Source organism: Myotis lucifugus, unplaced genomic scaffold (genome assembly GCF_000147115.1).
Source record: "Myotis lucifugus unplaced genomic scaffold, Myoluc2.0 scaffold_1064, whole genome shotgun sequence".
Lineage (NCBI taxonomy): Eukaryota > Metazoa > Chordata > Mammalia > Chiroptera > Vespertilionidae > Myotis > Myotis lucifugus.
Window position 1 is genome coordinate 73,203 of NW_005872112.1, and position 10,921 is coordinate 84,123.

At 36.8% G+C, this 10,921-nt stretch overlaps 1 protein-coding gene across 1 annotated transcript in view; it reads left to right on the forward strand.

Annotated features, from left to right (window-relative positions):
- The window catches only part of CAPS2 (calcyphosine 2), a 47,601-nt gene extending 37,037 nt beyond the window's left edge, over positions 1-10,564 (forward strand). The window contains exons 14-16 of the mRNA XM_023747935.1: positions 3,759-3,878; positions 5,813-5,909; positions 10,389-10,564. Of these exons, the coding sequence (XP_023603703.1) occupies positions 3,759-3,878; positions 5,813-5,909; positions 10,389-10,564 (393 nt within the window). The remainder of the gene's footprint in view (positions 1-3,758; positions 3,879-5,812; positions 5,910-10,388) is intronic.
- The last annotated feature ends 357 nt before the right edge of the window (positions 10,565-10,921 follow it).

Consider the following 10,921-nt stretch of genomic DNA (forward strand, 5'->3'; position numbering starts at 1 on the left):
CTTCCTCTAGACCAGTGGTTCTCAACCTTCCTAATGCCGCGACCCTTTAGTACAGTTCCTCATGTTGTGGTGACCTCCAATTTCATTGTTACAAATTGAACATAATTAAAGCATAGTGATTAGTCACAAAAACAATATGTAATTATATATGTGTTTTCTGATGGTCTTAGGCGACCCCTGTGAAAGGGTCATTTGACCCCCAAAGGGGTCGAGACCCACAGGTTGAGAACCGCTGCTCTAGACCTTTGCATGCTGGATTTTCTCATCATTCAGGCCACAGTTTTCTCTACGGAGAGTACGGCCCTGGCACTTCTGTCTATAGGAGCACCCATCTGGTCCCTGGATCCCTGGTCTTCTCTCTACCATTTCCCCATTTTCTTTTCTTTATGCTACTTTTTAAGTATTGTCTGGCGGTGCCTGCAAATGGAAAGTAAACCCCATTAGGGCAGAGGCCAGGGCACTTCTTATTTCCTGTTCTATTTCTTTATTTAATTTTAGTGATATTAGAGAGGGGAGAGAGAGAGAGAGAGAGAGATCTCGACCATGGACTGGTTGCCTCCTGTATGCGAGCCCAACCAGGGGCAGGAGTCCCAACAGGGGGCAGGGAGTGAACTCACAACCCAGGTGCACGCCTTGACCAGGAATCGAACCCGAGACCCTTGGGTGCATGAGATGACACTCTAACCACTGCACAACCAACCAGGGCAACCTTGGTGTCTTTATCCATGATTACATAGGTAATAAATAACAGAGATAAAACTGGAACCCAGATAATTCAGTCGAGTCTAGTACTCTTTCTTTATATATGTGTATATATATTTTACTTCAGAGAAGAAGGGAGAGAGATAGAGGGATAGAGAACATCAATGAAGAGAGATAATCATTGATCGGCTGCCTCCTACATGCCCCCACTGAGGATCAAGCCCCTAAACTGGGTATGTGCCCTGACCGGGAATTGAACCATGACCTCCTTCCTGGTTCATAGGTCAAAGTTCAACCACTGAGCCACACTGGATAGGCAGTCTAGTACTCTTTCTGCATCATCACAATAGTTCCCTTTTTGGTTGATTTGTTAAATTTTTATGATTAGATTCAGGAATAAAAACAAAAAATTATACAAGGCATCTAACAGAGAGAGAAAATTTTATGAGAATATGAGTAAACTTCCCCTTTTTCTCTTATATTTTAAACATTTCCTCCCCGTCCCGTCGTTCACCACCACATGGAGATTGGCCATGCAAATTAAGTGGCTATCAAATAAGAATATAAACAGAAGCATGAACATATAGAACAGACTGACAGCTCTCAGGGGGAGGTGGGCAGGGGGAGGTGGGTACTGGGTGAATGAAGGTGAAGGGATTAGGCAAAGGACATATATGCATTACCCATAGGCACAGACAACAGTGTGGAGATGGCAGAGGGAAGGGGTTGTGGTGGAAGTGGGCACAGGGGGGACATCTGTAATACTGTAAGATAAAAATAAAGTTAAAAAATCTTAATATTAGAATAACTTAACATATAGAAAATAACCTTTTCTTTTTAAACTTGCTTTACTAACCACTTTTCTATTGGTTATTTCCAGTTTATAATTATTACTAGAGGCTCGATGCACAAAATTCATGCAAGGGGCTCGGCTCTCACAGCCCCGGCTTAGTTCGGAAGGTTGTCCGGAAGGATGTCCAGTCTAATTAGCATATTATGCTTTTATTAGTATAGATAATAAATGTTGCAATACATATCTTTGTGCAGCCATCTTTGCACAAATAAGTAAATATATATATGAATCACCTAGAAAAGAAATTGGTATGCACCGTAAATAGCTTAATTTCTATAGAGATCCTATCATTGAATAAACCTCAGTTTTCTTCAACTAATTATCATTTTTCATTCTGTACCATATCTTGAAAAAAGAAGGGGGTTATATAAATTTGTTGCCACTTTTGGTAACTTATTCAAGTTTTGAAAATTATTCATTTTAAGCCTCAAGCATTGTCTTTTAAATCTAGTATTCCATGAGTTGGGTTAGCAAATTCATTTTTTCCTATCCATATTAGTTATGAGTTCACACTTAAAAGCCCATTTTACAGACCCTTAAAGTCTGTATCATGTATAGGTCATTAAGGCAGACAAAAAAATGTATGGGTTGCTGAGATTTAGTTTTTCCTACTAAAGTTTTATTTGAAAAATTAGGAGGAAGTAGAAGAGAATATTTTTGGAGGACCTGTTATTACTGGAAAGGGGACCTGGCCTGAGCGAGTCTGCCTCAGGGCCAGCAGATAGCGTGTGGGTTCTTCGCTCCGTGCAGGAAAGAGTTTACAACACAAGTCCAGGTGATTTTGAGAGTACGCTTACTACAGCTGGGGGCAGTGAACCAAGGAAGAGCCTAGGATAGAAGCAGCAGCGGGAGACTAGGCAGGGCTCACTGGAGAGTCGGAGGAAAGGGCCTTGGAGACAGGCTCAGGGGTTAGCCCTGGATGAGCTGGTGCTGCTGCCCATTGCTCCCCTGGTTGCAAGTCTCCTCGGGACCCTTCGAATTCAGGAGATGCACCTCTGAGAGGGAAGAAGGGGGGGAAGCAAAGGTGAGGGCATGCTCCCAGGAGAGGGGGTATTCCTGGCCTTTTGTTTTGAGGTTTTTTAAAGGCTGGGCATTTAGGGGAGATCTCAATAGATTATTCATCAGCTTTTCCAGGCGTGTCCTTTCAGAGTCATGGTCTCTACTGATTGGTCAGGGCCAGGGGGTCGTTAGTCATCGCAGCTGGTCCTGGCATCACCTGCTTGGATTTGTGGCTTTTCTGGGACTGGAGCTGAAATACCATTATTTCTAGGGAGAGGTCAGAGGGTCTAAATCACATGCCCAGCCATACACCAGGGGAGGAAAGGCCACCCTGGGGGTGAGATCTAGCACTAGTTTTGCTCATTGCTAGGCACCTGGCTTTCCTACCCTTGGAGACCTTCTGTGCCTGGCTGTAAATTGCTTGGCCAGTTTGTTCAGCTATCTGTCTCAGTTTCCCTGGCCCACAAGCAATTTTCTTAACTTCTTACTATCCTGCTTCACTATTTTTTGTCAATCACCTTGCAGATGTTTTGTTTACATTCTCATTGAAAGCTAACAACTGAAACCTGAATTTAAGAAAATCTCATGGTGTGATTTCTTTGTTATTAGGAACTCTGGAAATAGAATATTCTATTAAATAGTGCATTTATCAAAGCAATAAGTGGCAATGGTAAAATGAACAAACTAGCATAAGAGATTTACTCAGAATAACACCTTATGCTGTAAATTGTGGAATCATATTAGAATCATTCAAATATTATGCTTTATACTTTCAAGCCTGAAGACTAGGAGAAATACAATTACTGGTTCTATTGCTATTGGATGCATTCCAGAACCTGAAGTGATTTTTTAATTGTCACAGATATAATATGTAAAAATAATTAAATGTCCAAAGCCAAGTAAACAATGAGCACTTTTATTTTTGTATGGAAAGAAAATGAATTTAAAATGACAATTTGTTTCTTATTGTCACTCCTAAATGATTATTAAATTTACAGAACTGTTCACCACAGAGTTTCTTTAAATAGCTTTCTGAGTGCCTTTGAATGGATTTGGATATAATTTTTTTTTTGGAGGGGGGGGAGATTTTCTTAAGTCCTCTACCTTGTTTAAGAATATAAAAGATGTAACAAAACACTATGATCTTATGGTCATGTACAACTTTAAGGTGTAAGAGTCATTGGTCTCTGTGTATTATTTCTAGGATTTTGAGTCTTCATGGCTAATTCTGAATGACAATGGCAATGGCAAGGTTGACTATGGAGAATTCAGACGTGCCATTATTGGTGAAATGAATGAATACAGAAAATCATTTGTTCGAAAGGTAACTAAGTAATCTTTTAAATAGTTACTTTTAAAAAATATGTTTTTATTGATTTCAGTTAGAGCAGTGGTTCTAAACCTTCCTAATGCCGCAACTCTTTAATAAAGTGTCTCATGTTGTGGTGACCCCCAACCATAAAATTATTTTTGTTGCTACTTAATAACTGTAATTTTGCTACTGTTATGAATCGTAATGTAAATATCTGATATGCAGGATGTATTTTCTTTGTTACAAATTGAACATAATTAAAGCATAGTGATTAATCACAAAAACAATATGTAATTATATATGTGTTTTCCGATGGTCTTAGGCAACCCCTGTGAAAGGGTCGTTTGACCCCCAAAGGGGTCTCGACCCATAGGTTGAGAACCGCTGCGTTAGAGGAAGGGGAGGGAGAGATATAGAAACATTGATGAGAGAGAAACATTGATTGGCTGCCTCCTGCAAGGCTCCTAGTGGGGATTGAGCCTGCAACCGGAGCATATGCCCTGACCACGAATCAAATCGGTGACCTCCTAGTGCAGTGGTTGGCAAGCTGCAGCTGGTGAGCCACATGCGGCTCAGTGGCCCCTTGAGTGGGGCTCTTCCACACTTCCACAAAATACCACGTGCGGGCAAGCATGTACAGTGCGATTGAAACTTTGTGGACCATGCGCAGAACTCTCCCAGGATAAATCTAAATAATTTATGCATATATTTTAGGAAAATAATATAAAAGGAAAATGAAATATGAATCAAATTTTGGTTCACAAATTACTAATTCCATAAACACTGCTGTCTCCATAAACTACTAGCTATGTGACTACTGGTAATACTTGAGTGCAGGTTACCTATCTCGACCCCGAGAAAGAAGATACCTACCAAGAAGGGCTCCTGGTGGCTAACTGGTCTCAAATTTATAAATAGAGCCTAACAGCCCTGTCTAAACAGGGCCCTCACACAAACCTGCACCGTGTTCCTGCTGTATGAGCCAGCCCTTATAGAGGAGTTCCTGAAATAATGTTTCAGCCAATAGGACTGAGACTTCCCTGTTCAGTTGGAACTGTGCAGCTATATCCTCATTAGCATTTTATTGACCTATCAGATCAGCTCACTGACCAATCAGGGCAGTGTGTTTTGGACCAGCCAAACTTCAAGGATTTGGAGTTCTCTATTGCATGAGGATAGACTAATTAAGGTCCAGGGGCCGGGACTTCTCTATAAGTCAGCTTTCCTCTGGCTCAGGGCGAACCTATGACATGCGTGTCAGAGGTGACACGCAAACTCATTTTTTTGGTTGATTTTTCTTTGTTAAATGGCATTTAAATATATAGAATAAATATCAAAAATATAAGTCTTTGTTTTACTATGATTGCAAATATCAAAAAATTTCTATATGTGACACAGCACCAGAGTTAAGTTAGGGTTTTTCAAAATGCTGACATGCCGAGCTCAAAAGGTTCGCCATCACTGGAGTACACTTTCCCTTTCTGTTGAAGACCAAAGACTGTTTTCCCGAGCTGGAGCTGCAACACTGAAGATATCTCCTCAGGTCAGAATGAAGCAGAGCTCAGAGCGGAGCAGAGCAGGCACTCCGGACAGGAGCAGAGCTTTGTGAGAGGGGCCTCACCCAAGGGCCACCTCTCAGAAGACCATCTTGCAGCCATGCTGTTTCACACTTGAGCTGTTTGAACTGGATAAAGTTTCCTTTTTCACTGTACCCCAAATTGGGGATTCCTGTTGACAGTGAAATGGTGCCAACAATCATCAGTTGGCACCTTATATCTTGCTCCAATGCCTTTCTTTCTTGCATTCATGATGCTTCCTGCATATACCAGTTTAGTATTTTTAAATTGTCTTGTTTAAAGCTTATAAATAACTACTGCAGAATAATAAATGAGGTTTGCGTGTCTAATGATTTCATAGAAAAAAATAACATTTCTCTTATTATTTAGGCTTTTATGAAACTAGATTTCAACAAAACTGGCAGTGTGCCTATCATAGACATAAGAAAATGTTACTGTGCAAAGAAGCACCCTCAAGTAATTTCAGGTAATTATTATGAGGTAAAATCCATTAGATTTCTAAAATGTTAGTTAATGAAAGTAATATCTTCAAGTAATATTAGTATATAATGTAGACCTGAGGCCATTAGGGGAGGAATAAATCATTATGTTTTAAACTAGAAAAGTGAGAGCTCTTTGACCTTCATTTAAAAATTCTCAGGTCTATTGTCTACTTATTTTTTCTTCGATGTTTATAATCAAGATTGAACTTTCATTTTCTATTCAGCTAGTGAGGAATTTGAGTTAAAAATAACAGAATAGATATAGAGAATAGATAATTACATGTGCAAATTCTCTGAATTAGTTTCACTGAATGTGCTTATACTTGAAGATTTAAGGCAGAATGAGGGAATGTCTTTCTCTAAGGGTAGAGCTACACATATAATGAAGATATAATGAAAATTTGAAGATATAGAGAACATCTCAAAGTAATTCTAGAGACTCATTACCCTACTATATTTCTTCTGACTTTATATAATAAAAATTCACTTATAAATACATAATTGATTTATAAGTGAATTTTTATTATATAGAAAGCATTTGGCCACTTTACATTGCATTTTCCTTTAAAGAGATAGCAATTGCTATTATTTAATCTTTAAAGCCTAAGCGATTGTTACGACCAAACGACCAGAATGACCAGAACAACAGGCCGGTAGCTATGAAGCGAACTGACTCAGACCTTGCTGCTAGGGCCCTGACAGCACTGAATCTGGTTCACCCGCACCACGGACCCAGGCAGGAGGGAGGAAGGAGCCCAAATCCTTATGGAATCAGCCGTTGGTTAGCTTGCTGCCAGGGCCAACCTCCCCCAGTACCTCCTGCCAGCTGGCCAGGCCAAGGGACCACACCTGTGCACTAATGCATGCACTGGGCTTCTTATATGTACATATATTCCAGTCCTTACATTATAGAGTTTCATAGTTTATATGTACTATAAGTATCTAATAATTTTTGAAATTTTTTCATGAATGGTTCACTAAACACATTGCTGTGTAGTTTGCTATCTTATTCAACAATTAGAGGCCCAGTGCATAAATTCATGCACTGGGAGTTAGGAGGTCCCTCAGCCTGGATTGCGAGAGGGCACAGGCTAGGCCGAGGGACCCCACTGGTGCACAATCAGGCCGGGGATGGACTCGGGAAGTTGGCCAGCTGGGTAGGGGCTGCTGGAGGGCTCCAGGGCATGTCTGGCCCATCTCGCTCAGTCCCAATCGGCTGGACCCCAGAAGCAAGCTAACCTGCCAGTCGGAGTGTCTGCCCCCTGGTTGTTAGTGCATGTCATAGCGAGCAGTTGAGTGGCCTTAGCATATCATTAGCACATTATGCTTTGATTGATTGAATGGCTGACCAGACGACCAGACACTTAGCATATTAAGCTTTTATTATATAGGATATGTTTTAGAGCTATTTCTAAGTTAATCCATGTTGAGCTATCTTATTTTTATCTGCTGCATGTTATTCTTTTAAAAAGTCAATATATTATAATTGAGTGCAGGTTACCTATTTCTTAGCAAAAAATAGTGTGAAAACTTATCTACCTGGCTAGTCTTCTCTTGGAAGACTTTTAATTTCTACCTATTATGTGCAACCAACAAACTAATGAGTTTGTTTATTTGGCCTATTTTCTTGGGGTAATATCAAGACCTAGAATATCAACATTACAAGTTTTAATTGATACTTGCAAAATGCTTTGTAAGACAGCTATACCAAATTATACTGCCATTAATTGGAGATTTTATTTTACCTCAGATTTTTGCCAATCTAATAGTCTATATTTTTTAAATTTGCATTTCCCTGGGGAGATTAAACACATTTTTGTATGTAATTTATATTTAATGCATAATCTCTAATTTATAATTTTGATTATGTACTGATAAATACTATAGAAGGCTATTATTCTAGAATTTTCCTTTTTTAATATTAAAAAGATACACTGTAATTACTTTGATTTATTTCTGTTATTAACCCTTTCAAATAGTTTATTTATTACTTTTAATTGTGAAGTGAAAAAAAACCAAGAGAATTTGTATGAAGATTAAAGCGAATAATCACCACTGGCTTTCCAATTTTTAATAATATATTTCAGGTCAAAATAACTTAATTTGCTTATCAATGACTAAATGAACTACAGTTGCTGAAAGAGAATTTCTAATATTATTTAGTTATATGTAGTATATATGTTTTTCCCTTAAAAACCATGCCATTCCCTGCTTTTTTTCCTTTAAATTGTCATACTAAAGATAAGAACAAGATAGTTTGCCTTTTTCAAAATTAGGTGCTTTCAACACCATGTGTTTTTCTCTTTGTCTTCTCCCCTCTAATAATCTTAATTAAACTGCTTAAGTAGCTCTAGTCTTTTTATTTTATTTTATGTGTTGGTGAATTCTTGGTGAAGGTTTTGTTTTGTTGTTGGATAAACCTTTGTTAGTTTAAGTAATTAGATACCTTGTTTTTACATTCACATTGAAGGAGATAAGCTAGCAAACCAAACAACCTTAAAAAGAAGAAAATCTGTTACTGTTTTAAAAAAACAAAATTTTTGTTAAATCTATCATTACAAATTATAATTTATTCACATGCCCATTTTTAGGATGTATATTGTTTATAATTTAATTTCAAATTAAGGCTTTTAGATCAGACCATTTAATTACAGAAAATATTTTCTTTTTAGTTTAAATCATTTATTTTAAAAAGTATTTTCAGCTTTAATAGAAATGGAATTTATCAAGTGTTTTTTATGCACTAGTATTAGAAATCTGATGCTGTTTATTAAAATATTAAGAGGATGCAAAAGAAAGGTTACAAACAATAGAAGGTGGGTATTTCCTGGGTGGGGATACAACAGAGGCATACAGTGCTTCAATATTTGAAACAAATTTAAATAAAAATGTTTTTCTTAGAAAAAAAATAGTGTGAAAACTTATCTGTTAAAAATATGAATGGTAAACAAAGAGAGAAATCTCTTCTGCCAACATGTATATGTTTTTATATACATTAGATCTTGATTATCCTTGACTAACATTCAATCACAAATTTACTATATTGTTTTATATTACCATCTCTGTATGGCACAATTATTCAGTCCTTGTATATTCAACCTGTTTTTTAAAAAATAATCACTGTTCTTTATTTCTTATACATGTTTTTAAAAGACATTAAGCATTTTGCTATTCAAAGCAGATTTTATTCTTTTAGTGTGAATAAACTGTTATCTAAGTCCATTATAGAACCTCTAGTACTTGAAAAAGATCCAACTCTGACCATAATTTTGCCTGTCCTATTAGACAAACAATTAAGGCAGCATTCTTATTTAAGTTTGTTATTTTAAAGGAGACTTAAAATGATTTATACCAACTATCCTTAAATAAAACAATAAATTTTAAAAAATAAAATGATTTATAGAGCCACAGAGATTTTTCTAACCCTTTTCTGCCTTTACATATGGGCTTCTGTTTATTTTCTTTGTGTATTATCTGACCATCTATAGCTTCCTTTAATCTCTTAATCCTTTTTCTTATTAAAAAATTAATGAATGTCTTTTTTCCTGCTGTACTCTCAGATCCTGAGAGTAGATCAGTGCCAGGAGGGTAGGAGTGAAGGGGTGGCAAGTTAATGAGCAGAGTGCTCTGATGGAGCACCTGCATTGGGTGACCAGTGGAAGCTCCCCAAGAAAATGGTATTTAAGCTGAGATCAATCTCCCTCTCTGACCATAATATGATCAAAGTTACTTATTTAAATAGCTTATTGTTCTCTTTCTGAATTAAAAAAATCAAATGAATTTTCAGAAGGATAAATCAGATATTTTATGTTCTCTCTTTAAATAATAAACTAAAGAATTACAATTTTTTAAACATATATGATTCTCAATAGCATCTTCTTATAGGATAAAGTCAATCTTATTTAATATAACCCCATGGAAATAGCCTACTTAATGTCAGAGATTAAAATATAATGATTTAATCAAGTGTAAGGTCTTCCACAAACATTTCCAATGGCCTTTGAATCTTGTGTTTGAGCAATGCTTTTCTAGCTGCAGTCATGAGTAACTGATTCACAAAATAACTAATGCCTGAATGGGACATGCCTTTTACACATGACATCACTGTGTTAACAGCATGTAAATCTTTGAAATGATTTGAAATGATTCCTTAATGAGCATTAAGCAGAGTCCTTTAAAACATTAAGAAATACAAGAATGCAACAGTTGTAGCTGCTGTTTTGCCTATAGATATAGGATGCACCTTATCAGAAGTTTAAAAGATACCTCCAATGTGTGTTAAAGTCATTACCATTAAATTCTAGTTCATGCAAGAAAATGTTTAAATAAATTACAGGGTAGTTTGCCATAAGATTTCAAATTGATGAAAAGGTTTTACAAGGCGATTAAGTATTTCTTTACCATCAACGGTCATTTTCCTGTACTTTTATGGAGATTGTTACATCATCAATACTATTTTGCAGGCCATTCCACAGAGGAAGAAATCAAACTATCTTTCCTGGAAACATTAAAAGAAGCCTGCAGCAAGTCTGATGAAGTCTCATATGGTGAATTTGAAGATTACTATGAAGGTCTAAGTATAGGAGTAGTAGATGATGAAGATTTTGTTACTATTTTACGTATTCCATGGGGGATTTAGTTTTTCGAAGTTAGTCCTAAGCATTTTAAAGGAGAGATGAATTCAATGTGAAGTATGATCAAACAATGCAATATAATTTTCTAAAGCTCTATTCTTTTTTCTTTCCTTTTTTTTTCTCAAAAGAATTGAGTCTAGAGAGAGAAATATTCAGAAAGACAGATATAGGGGTATGTGTATGTTCAGGTGCAAGTATGATTGTTCACTTGTCTCTAAGTTTAAAAAAGACCCTGCTTGAATATATTTCAGAGGTCTTTTTTTTATTAGACTTCAGAGGAAAGTAACATCTGTATCAAACTATATGAGATCATCTATGTAGTAACCAAGTTTCTTGTCCCATTTTTTCCCTATTCATTTCCC